At 48.4% G+C, this 17,364-nt stretch overlaps 1 protein-coding gene across 1 annotated transcript in view; it reads right to left on the bottom strand.

Moving 5' to 3' along the window:
• The window catches only part of SDHAF4 (succinate dehydrogenase complex assembly factor 4), a 139,736-nt gene extending 124,113 nt beyond the window's left edge, over positions 1–15,623 (bottom strand). Inside the window, exon 1 of the mRNA XM_069606217.1 lies at positions 15,383–15,623. Within this exon, the coding sequence (XP_069462318.1) occupies positions 15,383–15,497 (115 nt within the window). The 5' untranslated portion in view covers positions 15,498–15,623. The remainder of the gene's footprint in view (positions 1–15,382) is intronic.
• Positions 15,624–17,364: the final 1,741 nt, after the last annotated feature.

Below are 17,364 nucleotides of genomic sequence, written 5' to 3'. Positions count from 1 at the left end.
CCAATCCTCAGTCTTCAGCAGCTCCTGCAAAACAAAAGGCACAGGTTAGGCAAAGGCAAGGTTAGCGGTTCAACTTACCCGATCCATCGGCAGCATTCAAGGCGTTTTTTCTGCATATCTCGTCCGGCATCGGGCCTGCAAAGACAAAGAACATTGGTTAGTAACGCTTAGTTACAAAACTGCTTACCTGTGTTACGCTCGCTCCAACTCTGCTCGCGCTGCATTCCGGCACCTGTAAAGACAAAAGAGACATTAAGGTGCATTCTACAGCCCTAGAGCAGCCTTTCTACTTACGTGCCTTCGTATGCACCATCTTCTTGTTACGCTCTCTGCCGCGAACCTGGGGGGAGCATCTTCTTCGGCACCGACAGCATCTGAAAGGGAAAAGACAGACATTAAGGAGATAAGACATTTGAAGAGAGCAATCTAAAGGGAACTTTAATACTTACAAGTCACGCTCGTGCAGCACACGGCGGCATCGCTCTCAACTTACCCTCTGCAATTAAGAGGCTGAACTCATATCCAGTGAAGTAACTGGACCCAGCGCCCCTGCATGAGACGCAGGATGGAGAGCCCAGCATTCACCTATTTAAGGTGAGGACAACAATCGACCGAGTACCACGGGGAGAGAGGGGTTTGGAACTTCTCCCAACCTTCCAGCCACTAATACCTTGATTTTCCACTTGCAGACACCTCACCCTTCAGGTCAAACTTTCGGTGAGAAAGGGGCCAAATCCGGGAGCCAAACGAATCCAACGCCTGACATTGAAGACGGTTTCACCGCCCAGTCAAGACCCGCGCCTCTGAGTGAACCAGGTGAGCGTTACAGCCACTATCACCCTCACCGAGAGCCGCAGTAAACCTGGTGAGGGGAGGCTAAGCATCGAGATTGGTCGGAGCCCAGCAGAGGAGATCCAAGGTTGAAATGTTGTCACCCCAAGATTGAGAAAAGTGAAAGCAAAAGTGAAGAAAATGCAATTGTGAACCCGAAGGAGGGATGCCAGAGAAGAAGGGTCTGAGCACAACCGAGGGAGATCCAGAGGTGAAGCTCTCATCCAAATTTCAGACATATAAATTGAGGAATACGATACATGAAGGGTCAGCCCCAGAAGAGGGGGACCCAAGGGTGAAACCATCACCCTATCTGAACTGTGGATTACAATTCAGAAGGGTCAGCGCCAAGAGGGGGGACCGAGGGAGTAAATCATTATCACCCCAACAAACTTTCATTTGGTTAAAGGAAGTTTCTGTTTTTTCTTATTTGAACACGTGAGGCCCCGAAGGCAAGAGACTTTCAAAGGAAACGAGGCTTGGCCATCGATGTTCCTGAGAACTGCCATTGGAACGGTTGTCTCATGCTGCACAAGCCTGAGACTGTACTGTGCTCCAAGCTCCCATCTTACCCAGTATTCAAAAAGTGGGGAAGGGAGACCTAGACTATCGCATCCTGACATATTATTTGAGAACACTTTTATTTTCTTGTTAGCCAGTACTTTGAGTAGGGTGAGAAGTGAAGGGGCTGCAACGAGGGGGTGTGGCCTAAATGATGGGCTTGGTCTGAAGTAACCCCAGTACGGGACCAAAACAAAACAAAAAAAAGTTGTCAGGTTTGTGTGTGTGGGGGCAGGGGAGGGGGGGGGAGTTGTTTGTTTTTTATTTTAACTGTCCCACACTGGATTCGAACCCGAGGCCTGCTGGTGACAAGCCAGTGTCGCACTGCACTATTCTTTTTCATTTGTGCTCAATTTCTTTTGTTTTATTCAATAAACTGCCCGGTATGCTTTGTGTGTCAAGCAGTCTTTTGAATGAAACAAAACAAATCCTCAGAAATAGCACAATGCGATGTGACACTGTCTCATCACTCACTGGTAGGGGTCGGGTTTAAAGCCCCAGCAGGAGGCTTTTTAAAAAAAAAAAATGGTCCTGTGCTTGGGATTCGAACCCCCGCCCAGCCGGTGACAAACCAGTGTCCCATCACACTGTGCTGTTAGATGTACAATTTAATCTGTTTTATTCAATAGACTGCTTGAAACAAAGCCTGTTACGCGCTTTATGTGTCAAGCAGTCTATTGAATGAAACAAACTAAATGCAACACCTATGGAGTAGCACAGTGCTATGTGACACTGAACTGGCTAGTCCCCGGCAGCACACAGGTTCAAAACCCCCAGGCTGTAGTGGGTAGTCTAAGCACCCGGCTCAACTGAGGTTTTGAGAGACTGCTGGCTCAGCCCCAGCCCATTTAAAGCCCTGGTGGTACCCATGCTCGCAACCTTGCGCTATGCACCAACTTGTTAGATAATTAGAATAAGCCACATAGTGAGACTTCGTGCTTTACAAAAAATGTAAATAGCTTTAAAATGATTCATTTTGACATGCCCCATTATGGAGCCTAAAGATCGGTTTATATCAAAGTGAAAGAATGGGGCTTCTTAGGATAAAGAAGAACATGAGACATCTTTTAAGCGCAGCCAAGAAGATTCTATGGGAAGACAGGGGGCTCATATTATGCATTACAATCTTTACTCTGAAACCACAGAAGCAAAGAAAAAACGTTTACAATCAAAAACGTTTCAATAACAGAACTAAATAGACTTCAATGTCGATGTTAGGGGAATCCCCCCAATCCATCATGGAGGACAGGTCATGCCCTGCAGGAGACCAAAGAGCATGGACCCTCTTCTATATAAATCCTATTCCAATCCCAACTCCTCTTTTTCTGCTGACACCACAGCTAAATCACTCCTTCTAGTTGTGCTTTGCATGCTAGTCAGTAATTGTCAATTGCATATTGTATTAATATAATATTTATATTGTGTAGTGTTGGTTATACAGTATATACTTACTGTTTTTTCACTTACAAAATGAAGTTTTATGGTATCTTCCACCGCTTTATTGTAGCGGGGGCTTTTCTTTTGGTGTCTTTACACAACGCGCGCATGGCTGTCAGAAGCTTTGGCTTCAGCGCCGACGCGCGTGGGTCTCGGCGCTCAAGCAGCACAGGTGTCCCTTCAGGTGTGGATCTGTTGGTGCTTGCAGGGCAGCGCCGAGTGGCCTGCACATTCCATTGCCTCCACTTGTGCGGCTGTGTTTACTTTGCGGTTAAGGGGCCGGTCGGCCCTCCCACTCCACTCCGCATGTTCGGCTGGGTTTGTATCTTTTAGTTAAGGGGTCGGGCGCCCTTTCCGCTCCAAGCCGCATGTGCGGCTGTGTTATTTTTGATGGCTGCGGCGACTGTTTTCAGGGGTCGGTTGGCCAGCCCACTCCGAGCTTATTTACGGCGATGCGTGCCGGTGTGACAAAAGCTTCTGCTTCAGACCTGGCGCGCGTGGCCCTCCTTTCATTTAACATGCTTTGGGTGAGCGTATTTACAACGTTCAAGTTTGAGGCCCCGGGTGGGGTGAATTTCATGCGGCCCTCATTTCTTTAGTAAAGCGCTTTCATTGCGCATATCTACAGCGAGCACGCGCAGCTGTAACCTCCTTTTAAGTATGGGCATATATAGGATTTGAACACCACCACGTTTTCTTTCAGAATGGGCGTTGTTATATTTGTGTATATATTACACGGCCCACGGTATTGGCCGTGTAGTTATGGTTAAGTTGCTAATCCCATCGGAAGAGCACTTTTTGGGCGGTTTATAACTTCACTCCCCCTGGGCGAATCCACACCAAAATTTGCAAAGAAAGTATATTGCCCACTCCGAATTGTTTTGCAAAGTTTGGTGAGGTTTGGTCCGGGGGTGGGGGGGGCTAAATTTATAGAGGGGGCACAACATTTCTTTTTTTCCCATAGACTAAATGGGGAAAAAAAAAACTTTGCCCACGCCTACAGCCCAAACCGCTGGATGGATTTTCACCAAATTTGCAGCAGGAGCAGCGGCTTGGTCCCGAAAGCGTGCTTTTGTACATTTGGTGAAAATCCATCCAGTACTTCTTTTTAAAACTACCAAAAAGTAGGTCACAAAAAATGTGTGATATCTATGTCCGCTCTGCGGACACACTTCCCTGTTCGCTCCGCGTACAGGACACCGACTGGTTAATCGGCTTGCATCATGTCCGCGAACATGCAACGTGTTCGCTGATTGGATGGTGAAGAGCGTAACGTGCGCCAGATTTTTGGAAACGCCCGCCATCTTGGATTCGCGGACAGTGTCTGCAGACATTGCGGTAAAAACATTAAAAAACACAACATTGCACTTGTCAAACTTATCAAATAATCTCTGGGGAGGTGAGGGGTGATGAGGATGGGATGGGATATGGCTCGAAGAAGCAAAAAAAAGAAAACGGGTGTTTTTGCCGTGAAAGTCTGTGAACAGTTTGGATGTTCTCAAGCAGTCCTGTAAAGTTCGCAAACACCTCAGCATTGCAGGGTTGGTGAAATGCAGTTCTTGGATGGCTTATAATTTTGGTGCCGGGGGCGTGGTTTGATGGCTACGAGAGGGGACGTTCCTTGGAGGAGCTCTCGATGATCCGATTTTGATCCTGGGAAGAAGTGATGGTTTTCGGCGGACTTTCGAGTCCACGGTGCATCCAAGGGTGCATGAAAGTGGGGGGCACATGGTGAGTGCCCTCCCCACCAGCGAGACTGCATATCCACAGAACTGGACTTCGAAGAAGGCGGCGGTCACGCAGTGGAAGGGCAGCACCCAAGATGGCCGCTCGTGGACAAAGGGCCATAAATGGTCCGTGGAGCTGAGGAAGACAGAGCCGGCCAGAGCGGGGCGAACCAACTAGAGGGACGCATTGCATGCATTTCTGGCTGGTGGCAAGAGCATAAGTGCGGGCCCCCACTGAGGAGGCCCTGGATTGTGGCGTGCCAGCAGAGCGAACCTGAGTTCAGCGGAGCCTTGCCGAGGAGGGGCCGGCGAGCGGACCCCGCAAGGCGCTCCGCAGCACCGGAGACACAGCTGGGCGCATGTGGCAGACGGGCGCAGGTTGGGACGGCAGTGGGTGGTCTGTGACCACACGGACAGTGCTGTGCAGAGGAGCACGGCGGGATCTTGCCCAACCGACGCAGCAGGATGTCTTCCAAGGTGGTGCGACCCCGGAACAAGCAGCCCACGATGGAGGCCTTCGCCAGGTCGCCCCTGGGCGCGGAAGGGGGCAAGAGCAAAGAGACCCCTGTGGCGGCGACGGACCCACCGGGTACTATCCAGGAGGTGCTGACAGCAATAGCCGACTTGAAGGTGGCCTGGGAAACGAAGTTGGGCCTGGCCATGAAAGAGCTGCAGGAGGGCCTGGACCATAAGATCGGAGCGGTCCAAGAAGAGGTGAACCTGATGCGACAGGACATGCGAACGATCGCGGAGCGCACTGGGGAACTGGAGAAAGAGTTGGCCCCAACCACGCAGGCGTGCAATGCACATGCTAAGGAGCTTCATGCCCTCGTGCAACGAGTGGGCAATCTGGAGGACAGAGCAGAGCAGGCAGAGGGGCGCGCCAGGCGCAACATTCGCATAGTGGGTTCTCCGGAAGGAATAGAAGGACCGAACCCCACGGAATACGTTGAAACCATGCTCTTGCAGGAGATTACAGACGGAGAGCTGACCCAGGGGTTCGCGGTTGAAAGGGCGCATAGGGCCCTGACCAGGAGACCGGCCCCAGGAGTCCCCCCGCGGCCGTTGATCGCGAAGATCTTGAACTATCGTGACCGCGAAAAGATTCTCGAATTTTTCCGAAAAGGAAGTACGATAGAAAGGGGGTCAGCGAAAATAACAGTGTATCCGGACTATAAGCTGCTTTTACAGCATAGTCGAATGAACTTTGGAACGGTGAAAAGGAGGCTTAGAGAAGCAGGCCATCGCTACATGTTGCTCTACCCCGCCAGGTTAAAGGTGTTTTATAAGAATAGATCCCTCTTCTTTAAGACGCCGACTGAAGCGATGGAGTGGCTGGATATGCAGGGTCGACCTCAGGAACCGGATGTCCAGACAGAAGCGGCTGGAGATAAGTAGCACGTTACTGAGGCACCCGTGAGGCCATAGTTATGAAATTGGGACTGGAATATAGAACGATATTGTGCTTGTGGGGAGGAAGTCATGGTATCCGCCGGCGGGTCCCGTTGAATGCACTTCTCCTAAATAGATGACTGGGAGCTCCTAGGAAGCACCCTCTGAACCCAATAGAAGTACACTTATTTAGGTCACTGTTAGATAGGTGACGCCCTGCGGGGTCCTTGTCCTCGGATACGGGACAGGTCCAGACGTGGGTAGGCCTGAGATCCAGGGATGGAGCTGGGCTATTGTTGGGGGTTGGTAGGGGGGGGGGGGGGAGTTTTGTGCAGTGGTGTGAAGTTGGGTGGGGGGGGGGGGGAGTATCGTTTGTGAATAGAAGGGAGAGAGCCAGAAAACGAACTAGCACAGGGAGCATTATGGGAAAGAATGGGATGGGGATAGTCCGACCAGATGGCATCGGGTAATCTCAGAATTGTGACCTGGAATGTACGGGGCCTTAACAGCTACCTGAAACGTAATAAAGTGATGCTGTACTTAAAGAGGATGCGTGTAGACATAGCCCTGCTGCAGGAGACTCACCTCACTAGGGAAAGGCTGGAGGTGGTCAGGAGAAAATGGAAGGGCAATGTTGTGGGTGCGGCGTACTCGGCATACGCTAGAGGGGTTATTACTTGGGTGGCGCCGCATGTGCCGTTTCGGGTGCTTGACTCTACGGTGGACCCGGAGGGTAGAATGGTGGTGGTAACGGGTCTCCTGGAAAACAGGGAAGTGCATATCATAAATTTGTACGCCCCCAATAACGACACAGCGGCTTACTTTAGGACCCTCTACAGTAAACTTGGCCCCCTGGCAGGGGGTACGGTAGTGTTGCGGGGGGGGACTTTAATTGTACCATGAATCCCAGAATGGATAGGTCCAAGGACAGGGCTGGGAAAACGGCACCGGCGGCCAAAGCGCTGGGTACCTTACTGAAAGACCTAGGCCTAGAAGATGTGTGGAAAAGGCTGCATCCTACGGATAGGCAGTATTCACACTACGCAGCGCCACATGATTTGCACACAAGGCTAGATTACATGTTTGTAACAGCCGAGATAGTGAGAGACATAGTACTCGGGCCTTGTATTCCACTCCCACTATCTGACCACTCGCCCTTGGTGGCAGACTGGAGACACCAGCCCCCAAGACCGCAGATCCCTACATGGAGACTCAGGACCGAGGCTCTGCAAGACGAGGGGTTCCGGGAGGGTCTGAGGGATGCCATCGATGAATACTTTGATATAAATACGGGAAGCGTACGCTCTGTGGGCACACTGTGGGAAGCGTTTAAGGTGGTGGTGCGTGGGGTAGTCATTTCCAAAGCTGAGAGGGTACAGGGGGGTATCGAGAAGCGGAAAGGGAGCTAGAGGATCTCATACGTCGTGAGAACACCGCTCATGATAACAGAACCAAAGTAAAGGAGCTACAGTTGTCCTGCAGTGCACTCTGGGATAGGCTGTGCAGACTCAATTACAGGAAATATACGGAGAGGATACACGCAGGGGGCGACAAGCCGGGCAGACTGCTGGCCTGGCTGTATAAGAGTGAGACCCCCCGCTCGGTGATCAGTGAGATTAAGGATGAGAGAGGTTGCATCTGCAACAACCAGGAAGGGGTAAATGAGGAGTTCATTAAGTTTTACAGACACTTGTATGAGGACACGGGGGAGGATATGTGTCAAGACATACTGGACACATTGGAGGACATAGAGCTGCCCACCCTGGATGACCTAGAGCGCGCGGAGTTAGACACACCCGTCATCTCGGATGAGCTGGAGGTAGTGATTCAGAATCTGCCCACTTGCAAGGCGCCTGGTTCGGATGGGCTGCCTAGTGGGTTCTACAAAACATACAAGCAAGAGCTGCTTCAGCCACTGCTTGCCACTTTCAACGAGGCCTATGAGCAGGGGGAACTCCCATTGTTCCTCCGCGAGGCTGTGATCATCCCACTCTTGAAACTAGGAAAGCCGGCCGTGGAATGCGGGTCTTACAGACCGTTGTCCATGCTTAACCTGGACAGCAAAATACTTACGGCAGGGCTGGCTAATAGTTTGAAAAAGGTGATTGGGAAACTGATACACCCAGATCAGACGGGATATGTTCCAGGCAGGAACATCACCGATAACCACAGGAGGCTACACCATATAATTGACCAAACTGAGGAGGACACGGGCGAGTTGGCCATAGTGTCGTTAGACGCGGTCAAGGCCTTCGACTCGGTACGATGGCCCTGGCTGAAAGCGGTCCTGAAGGGGTACGGAATGGGACCTGGATACCTCAGATGGGTCCAGTTGTTTTACAGCACCCCGATGGCGAGAGTCAAAACGGGGTCCACAGTCTCAGATACCTGGCAACTTAGCAGGGGGACCAGACAGGGATGCCCCTGGTCACCCATGCTATATATACTGGCATTAGAGCCGCTGGCAATATGCCTGCAACAATATGGGGAGGTGGGCATAAGCACTGTCAGTGGAGGGCACCTGATATCACTATAGGCGGATGACATGCTCCTTTATTTGCGTTATCCAGAAGAAAATCTGCAGTATGTGCTGGAGGTAATGGAACGGTACGCCACCCTTTCGGGCATATCGCTGAATCCTAGAAAGTCTAGTCTGTTTCCTTTGGGCAGATATAGGAAGGTCCTGGTACAGAGGCTGCCTGTCCTGCCAAATACCATGGCAGCCTGTGACATTTAGGTATTTGGGAATAAATATTTACCACAGGGTCGAGGCAGAACACAAGCATAACACGGAAAAAGCGATAGAGGGGATCAAGAACAGCATGGTATTTTGGTCTAGATTGCCCCTACCCATGATGGGGAGGGCGGCCTTGCTCAAGATAGTGGCCCTGCCTAGACTCTTGCACTTTTTCGTGAATGTCCCGTTTTTGATACCTAGGAGCCTATTCGCGAAACTTCACAGCGTGTGTAGGGGTTTCGTGTGGGGCAACTCTAGGAATAGGGTTGCTCTGTGGAAGCTCCAGAACCCATGTGAGAAGGGGGGGGATAGGCCTGCCTAATTTTGAACTCTATTACCTGGCGGGGCAGCTGCTGTATGTGGCCAGGTGGCTTTCGGCTGAAGCCTCGGCGGAAGCTAGGCTTCTGCGTGGAGACTCAGCCCCATACTTTCTGATGGAAGTGGTGTGGTTGCGCAGAGACAAACTGGTGGGCAGGGGGCGGCTACTGAGGCTGGGCTGGAAGATCTGGCACAGGACATGGAAGATTGGGGGGGATTTGGAGCCGTACTCCCAGCAGGCCCCTTTGGCGGCGCTGTGCGGGAACGACTCCCAACTACTTGAATCGGTCCGTAGATACTGGGAACAGGTAGGCCTGGCCAACCTCAGGGACATATGGCAGGAAGGCGAGGCATTGGACTTTCAGAGGTTGCAGGAAGAGATGGGGGTGCATGGTGGCCAATATATAACCTACGCTAGGCTTCTGAAAAAGACTAGAGAAAGATGGCCCGAGACAGTGCTAGCGGAAGACCCTGATGCCTCCCTGGAAACTATGTATGATGTATCAGAGGGCGGGCACGAAATATCGAGGATATACGAGCTCCTGCGAAGAAGGGCAGGAGTTGCTTCAATTGCGACAAGATTGGGAAGAGGAGGTGGGAGGACCCATGACAGACGGGCAATGGGAATGGGCCCAGAGGTACCATAAAAAGGTGTCCCGCAAAGCGAGATTCCAACAACTTCAATTGTACATTACCCACAGGGCTTATCTGACTCCCAGGAAGATTGCAAAGTTTGGGGGACCAGTTACGCAGCAATGCCCCAGGTGTGGGGAGGTGAATGCGGGACTGCTACACATGTTTTGGGCTTGCCCGGAAGTGCACAGATTTTGGGATGAGGTTAAGACAAAACTGGCTGCTGGGGGGGTGGTGCTGGATGTGGAATCGCCCTGGTCATGCATGCTTGGGTTTTTTCCTAGACCCCAACATTCAGACTTGGCTTGTGTTTTGGCCAAGCGCAGGATTGCCATGGGCTGGAAGGCAGCCCACAGACCTAGGGTGGAGCTATGGTGGGCGGACCTCTTGAGGTGGGCGGAAGCTGAATCTGTCTGGTTTGAAGCGGTCACTAGGGGGGAGAGGAGGAAGTAGGCCCTTGCTGGCCTAGTGGCAATTGGTGGCCTCTATGGCAAACCCTCACCAGGGTAACAACGGAACAGAGGACTCGGATGATGACTGCTTAAGTATTGTGCTACCCGATTATGCTCCTGTAAATGACATGTGAGAACCGGCTCTAGTTCAGGGGAGGTTGGGGGGGGGGGGAGTTCTAATGAAAATGTGTTGGTCTAATGATGCTTTTTATGTATTGAAACAGTTGTAGTGTGTGTGTGTTTGGCTTCAAAATAAAATAAAAATATTTTCACAAAAAAAAAAACTTTGGCGCCACTTAATGGAACTGCATGAAATTTTGCATGTATATTTCTGACCTGATTGAGTATGCAAAGTTTGGTGGGATTCTGTCATGAGGGGGCAAAATTAGAGGTGGGGCCCCAAAATATTGTAAAGGCTTATATCTACATAAAGGTTTGCAAAAAGATTATAGATCTAGATATAGATCTTTTCGTAAAGTCTGAATGGATTTTGTCAAGTGGGGGCTAGGTTATATGACGATTGTATGTGCATACATTTGACATTTTTTAAAAAATAAAACATGGATTGATTTCCAGCAAACCTGCCTTTAACAAAGTTTTATCTTTGAATGTCATAGGTTTTTATTAGTCCAACATAACCATAACGTCCCCTTAACAAAGTTTTTTCATTGAATATATATTATTGTTTTAACTTTTGCCTTAGCTCGCGTGGGCCTCAATTGTTTGGAAATGTAAGGAAAGCTTCTGCTTCAGCACACAAGGTGAGATGGCTCAATAATAAGGCGGCAGGTTTACCATGCAGAAGGACCTGGGTTCGCCTCCCACAAAGTCCAGTGTACACATGTGTATGGATATATATATATAAAAAATTAAAAATGTAATTTTGTTTTTAAATTGGTATGTTTCAGTTTATATTTGGCACTGATCTACCTAATGTAGAGCCTCATACGCTGCCAGTCTGCAGCTTTATTAATGTAAGCGCTGCGCATGTCATAGGTGATTTGCCTTCACTGTATGTGTGCTATAACGTGCTCGGTTTCAGGCTTTGCCTGAGTTTTAATGCAAGGTTACCCCCTCGTGTACTGCTGGTTACCACACCCTGCTAGGGTGAGCAGTTTGAGATGCACTTGCTCAGTGTATAGTCTCCTAAAAATATATTTTAGGCTATACTGTGCGGAGCACATTAACAATTTTCTTATTGGCAGATGCCCCGATGGCTCAGTAAGCATCAGCTTTTATATAGGGATCCAAGGTGCAGGTCCCTGTGCGGGCGTGACCCCACATACCTAGGAAAGGATTACTTTATATTTTATTATGTATGTATGTATGTATGTATGTATGTATGTATGTATGTATGTATGTATGTATGTATGTATGTATGTATGTATTATATATTATGTATTTAGTACTTCAAAGAAAAGAGTGTTTGTTCCAATAGGTTGGTTGTTTACAGGACAACTCAGTCTGACACTTCCTTAGGCATTTCTCCTCCCCAAGAAGAGGTCAGGGGGGTTTTCTACTCTACTCGCCTTCATAAGGCGACTAAGAAAGGGGTAGATGTGGACAGGAAGGGTGGTAATGGTGAGTTGAGTTGATTACCCAGTATTTCTCAGCTGGCTGAAGAGGGAAATAACCAATAATTTCCCTATTGAAGTGCAAGGACTGTGGGGCTTGATGTACAGACGGGGTTTGCCGTATGTAACACCAATTCCTAAATCCTTAAGAGCGGCGTGCTTTCCCTCAGTCTTTGTCCCAAGATGGTATTCAACAAAGCCAATATTAAGATCTTTGTGGGGGCAAGACAACTCTTTAGTCTTGTAAATAAGACAACGTTGAGCAACCCAGGTTCAAACCCCAATACAGTGTTTTAAAAACATTGCAGGCGTGAGGGAGAAAGATCACCAGAAACGGTAACATTATAGAGACCGCCCTGATAGCCCTGCCTCCCAAGGTTTTGCCTGTCCCGCTAATACATCTAGCGGTGTATGCAATCCCTCCTCTCCTCGAGGAGTTCAAGCCCAAACATTTTGCCCTCAGGGGGGTTTGTTTCTAGTTGCAGTTTGTAGGGGGTTGTTTATTTTTTCATTTTATTTCCCTTGACAGTTCTCTTTCCTTGACCCTTTTCTCTGGTGAACCCAGTCAGGCTTTCACTTTCATGTATACAGAGGTCCACACTTCAATTTTGAAGGGACGGGGTTCCCAGTATTCCTTCACAGCCTTTCAGTTGCTGTGCACGATAATTATCAAAGGGCCCCTGCCTCCCCCTTTTCTGAGGGTTTGCTTAATAAGGTTACACCTCTGAAAGGAACACCTGATGGTTTCTGTTTTCTCCCGTTAGCTGGGGTTTCTCGTTCATGGCCAGTGCAGAGCTCACACTCGATATTTTGCTTCCCGTCTGTTTGCTTTTCCATTTGCCAATTCCTGGTATTTCACCAGGTTAGCAGAGCCGATGCTGGCTCACCTCAACTCCTTACAGGTCCGGATGATATGCTTGTTTGGTCAAGTTCTCCGTTTCCAACCTCCTGTGGAGTTAGTGGGGCCCCTTCTACGGTGATGGGGGTTTGGTTATAAGTGCAAGAGTTCTTATTGGAACAACGTAAGGTGCTCAATTTCTGCACTTCAGGATCTCCCTTAAAAGGATAGAAGGATCTGGGAGTGGTGTTCATCTTTCATCCAAGCTATTCTGGCCCTCTCCATCATAGGGTGCTACAATGTCTCGGCATTATCATCCCCACAAGACTTTGTCCGTGCGATTGCTCAAAGGCAGGGAGACACTTCGTTAGTGACCGAGTTGCTTAGCTGCATGCATAGCAGATAAACTTTTTTGATTCCCCCTGGGGATTGTCTGGAATAAGATGCCAGCATAGTGTGCTGGGGGTGCCAGGATAGTTCAGATGTTCACAGACTGGGGTTAGTCCTCCTCCGGTAAGTAATTTCGAATTAACGGCTTAGTGCTCAGTTTATTTTTACAGTTTAGAGACTTTTCTCAAGATTATGGAATTGAGTATCCTCCTTGGTGGGTCTATGGTTTCCTCTAAGAGATATATCAACCATGGGGGAGGGTTTAAGATCCAAGCTCCGGTTTTCTCTTAGCAAGTTCTGTCTTTTATGGGTCAGGTTTAAGTAAATGGCTCCCTATTGACATGATAGCAGAGTACTTGTTCAAGGGCTCAGGATGGTGGCAATGAATTGTCCGTTTCCCCCTTCTTTAACCTTTTTTCAGGTGTGTGTGTGTCTTTTCTCAACTTCTGGAGTTGGGGTTGCATTGGGTGGTTTTTCTCTCCCTCTCTCTCTTCCCGAGGTTCTCTCTGACTTGTCAGGTCCCTCCAACTGGTCCTTAAGTGTCTCCACCTTTTTGGCTTGGTGAATTTAGCTCTCCCTGGTGTTTTTCATGGATTTCACGGGAATATCTCTGTTCCCTGGTTGGTATATTCTTAGTAAGGATACTATTAGCAGCTAACTGCTGGGTTTCAGGTTTGTGGCTCATCTGTTCCATCCCGCTTCTGCATCCAGAAGACGCAATACATTTCTGGTATATTTGTTAGGGAAGGTTTACTGGTATACAGGTGTCACATTTGACTAAGGGCAATTGTGTCGCTAACGGCAGACCTCGAGGTACACACTTACGTGTGCTCAGGGCCCTCAAGTCGATTTGCATTTAAGTTCCACCTAAGCTAGGTTTTTGTACTATGACATGTTATTAAAGTGTCACTTTTTTCCCGCTGTGACCTTCTAATGAAGATTTGTCTTCCAACAATGTTCCCCAAGGTGGCAATGTGGTATGTCTAGGTTGACCAGAAGATGGTATGACATTGAGTGTTTTAATTGATTTTTGTGTTGAACACAGAGAAGCTTAGAACTCCTTTTGCCTTTTTTCCTGCAATACTGCCTTTTTCCTGCTATTCCTATGGAAAGACATTTTGACTAACTGGAGTTGGCACATCTTCCTCGTTCTTTGCAGTGAAGGCTGCTCTATGTCTTCTAGAACAGTTCCTGGGGTGGTCTTAGCCTATGGGGAAAATTGTGCAATCAGTTCATTGGTAAAAATAAAAATAGAAACATTCAAAACATTTCTTCTCTTTTTATGTATTGTCATCATTATATGATCAGGTGGTAATTAATATGATACAAGGGCTTCAAACTTGCATAATAGGAGCCTCCTGTCTTGCCATAGAATGACTAATCCCCCTCACTAGCCTGAGAAGGGGGTTTAGATTCTATTAAAGACAAGGAGGCGAGTATTATCCCATCCACCCTTGATGGGATATGATATAGCATTTATAGCGTGCCAATACACAGGTGTTTCAAGAGAGAACATTGTTTGGTTTGTTTTTCTTCCGAAGCCCCCACCCTTCTTTGTTTTTCTTCCAGCTGAAATGTTCTGTTCAGGAACGTGAGTCACGGCTACAAGTGGTGGAGAGTACGTCATCCAGGAGCTTCGCTGGATTTTGTCTTCATACTTTATCATCTAGTCTGTGCAGTGGGCGTCTGATTAAAACAGCTACAGAAAGAGGAGTTGGGATTGGAGTAAATCACTTATATAGAACTGGGTCCATGCTCATTGGTCTCCTGCAGGGCATGACTTGTCCTCCATGATGGATTGAGGGGAGAGGGTTGCCCTAACATCGACATTGAACTCTATTTAGTTCTGTTATTAAAACTTTTTAATTGTAAACGTTTTTCTTTGCTGCTGTGGTTTCAGAGTAAAGATTGTAATGCATAATACTCGCCTCCTTGTCTTTGACAGAATCTAAATCCCCTTCTGACGCTAGTGAGGGGGATTAGTCATTGTGCGTCAAAAAGGAAAATACAGCTTACCCAAGGGTTTGTATTAGAGCAAGCTACATACATCACAGTGATGGGGTAGACTAAAGTATCAGTGCCTTGAGAACATGTATCAGGGTTACATTCTTTGGAAAAAAAAGTGTGGTAGGTATGCGGTGCATTTTAAGGGATACTGGCCCATGAGGTTTAAAAGAAAAGCTAACACAAAGTGCATTTAGTTGGTCATCAAACAAACACGCTTTGACCAAGTCACGTGACTTACATTTACCCTATTGGTCTGCTCGAGCCTTAATGAAGTAATCTACAATGCATAGCCTCTGTTTTACCAAAGCATCAACCTCATACTAGAGCGGTGGGTCGACATAACCGCGCAACCAGTGGGTGATTTGCAACTCTGCGTGTGCCATGTGGATACGACTGCTGTTCCCAACTCTAGGCATGCGTGAACGCGAGTTATCGGGCAGGCTGCGCGTAGGGTCGGCACGGAACCCTCACGGAAGAACACTGACCTTGGCTCTGCTTCCCGTTTGCTGTTGCTGCTTCCAGCGTCACCCACGGAGGTTTCAAACTCAGGTGAACGCGGCTCCTGCCGGCAACAATCAGCCGGCGACCAGCGCACCACATGCTGATGAATCCAGATATGCAGTATCAGCTGTCGTTTCTCGGACCTAAAAGGTACGCTGGTGTTGCATTTATTTGTGTCCGCCTAATCGACCCCAGAGGCTCTCGGTCCCGGAAGGAAGTGGAATTGAAGGAGAGACAGAAACGTCCTATAAGTGTATTTACTTTCCGCCGTCAGCACCGCAGTGTCTCCCATTGTTCTTGAGGTAGACTCAAGGCAGCAAAATTGGACTCGCTGTCGGGGGTGGACGCATAGCTCTCATCCTTTAGTGTCGCGGAGGCCGTTGAAAACGCCAGATTTCGTTTTTGGCTGGTGCTGCCCAATATTGAAGTGTGTGGGCGTGCAGGGACTTGGTGGGTGCGCCGGTCTGCTGATTTCAAGGCTGGTGATAGCCAAAAGCGTGTGACTTGAGCGTTATGGCGAACCGGGAACCTGATGTTTGTAGTATGTTAGCAGCCGCTTTCCCTATATTGAAACAAGTATTGACAATACCAACAGCTATGACTTAAGTGCAGTGCTGGAAATTGGAGACATTACTAGGGAATTCTACCTTGGTATGGTAATGTTTATATAGCGCCTATACACCGGTAAGTGTTTCAGAGCGCTCAAGAGCGCTTAGGTGGGGTGGGCTACGAGTGTAGTATGGCAGGGAAGGCTTGCAAACATGTTTTTAAAAACACATGGGTAAAATAACAGCCTAAATCACTTGACAAACATACCTTACAATATAAACCATTGTAGTAAGATCAGTCCAAATGTATTTTCCCCCTTATGTAACAGAATGTTTATACATTTTATATACCACAAATGTTATGCGCCAAACAAACCCTCACCATAGTAGTATCAGAGCGCCTAGGTTCAGCTGAAGAGTGGCAGCACGACTGGGAGGGTGGGTGGATACAGACAGTTGTCTGAAAGGGGAGGGAGTGCAGGAAGAGAAAAAGGAGTAGCATAAAAAGATGTAGAGACAAACTACCAGGAAGAATGGAGAGGGGCAATGTTTGGGATAATCTTAGTGAGCGTTTTGGAGCATGATGCCCCAAATAATTGTGCAGGGACATAGGGAACGGATAACGCGAGTGTTACTCACCGGTGAGATGACTGCGTGAAACCGGAGAGTAGAACCAAAAACCGGGAAGTTGCTTGAAGAGCTTTGGGTAGAGCCTCCACCCAAGCCTCCTCTCTGTGAGGGAATAAGACCTTCTAAATGATATGACCTCTTGCTGTAATTAACCAGGCAAGTGGACTGATCACCCAAAAGGGCGGGGAGAACGCACCGCCACGAACCAGAAAGAACAAGTAAGTAATATGAAGGTAACACTTGTCCCCTGTAAGTCTCACTAATCAATGGAATACCTGAGCTTTTTCCCCCCCGTTCTATGGAAGTATGGCACAAAACCGGGAATCACCTAGGAATATAACAAGACTTAGAACCTAACTGATTTAAGCTATGACACAAATCAGGAGGTGGACAGGATCTTACCAGTGGAGAAGGACTGAAGGATTTGAGGAGTTCAGAACACAACGACATGGATAAAATAAGAAAAAGGGAAATGTTAGTAGGATACTAATACCCGGGCGGCACGAGGGTCGCACTGGTTTCGGGATGGTGCAGAGCTGCAGAGCGTCCTTAAGTGCACAGGAAAAACAAAGTTCAATCCAAAAGTTCAGTTCGCAAGGCAGAAAAAGTCTTACCACTGGTGATTGAAGAATGAAGGTAACAACCAGTCGGAATGGCAGTTCCAAAGTAAGGTAAGTTGAAGGCAGGCAAGGTCTGGCACACTAGCGGACGACGACTATGGCAAAAACGTGTAGAAGAGAAGTCCGGGAGAAAACAGGGTTCCGGTACACGTGCAGGCGTAAACAAAG

Source organism: Ambystoma mexicanum, chromosome 4p (assembly GCF_040938575.1).
Source record: "Ambystoma mexicanum isolate Mex_15411 chromosome 4p, UKY_AmexF1_1, whole genome shotgun sequence".
NCBI lineage: Eukaryota > Metazoa > Chordata > Amphibia > Caudata > Ambystomatidae > Ambystoma > Ambystoma mexicanum.
Note: the sequence above shows the minus strand (reverse complement) of the source record. Positions and strands in the feature narration are given on the sequence as shown.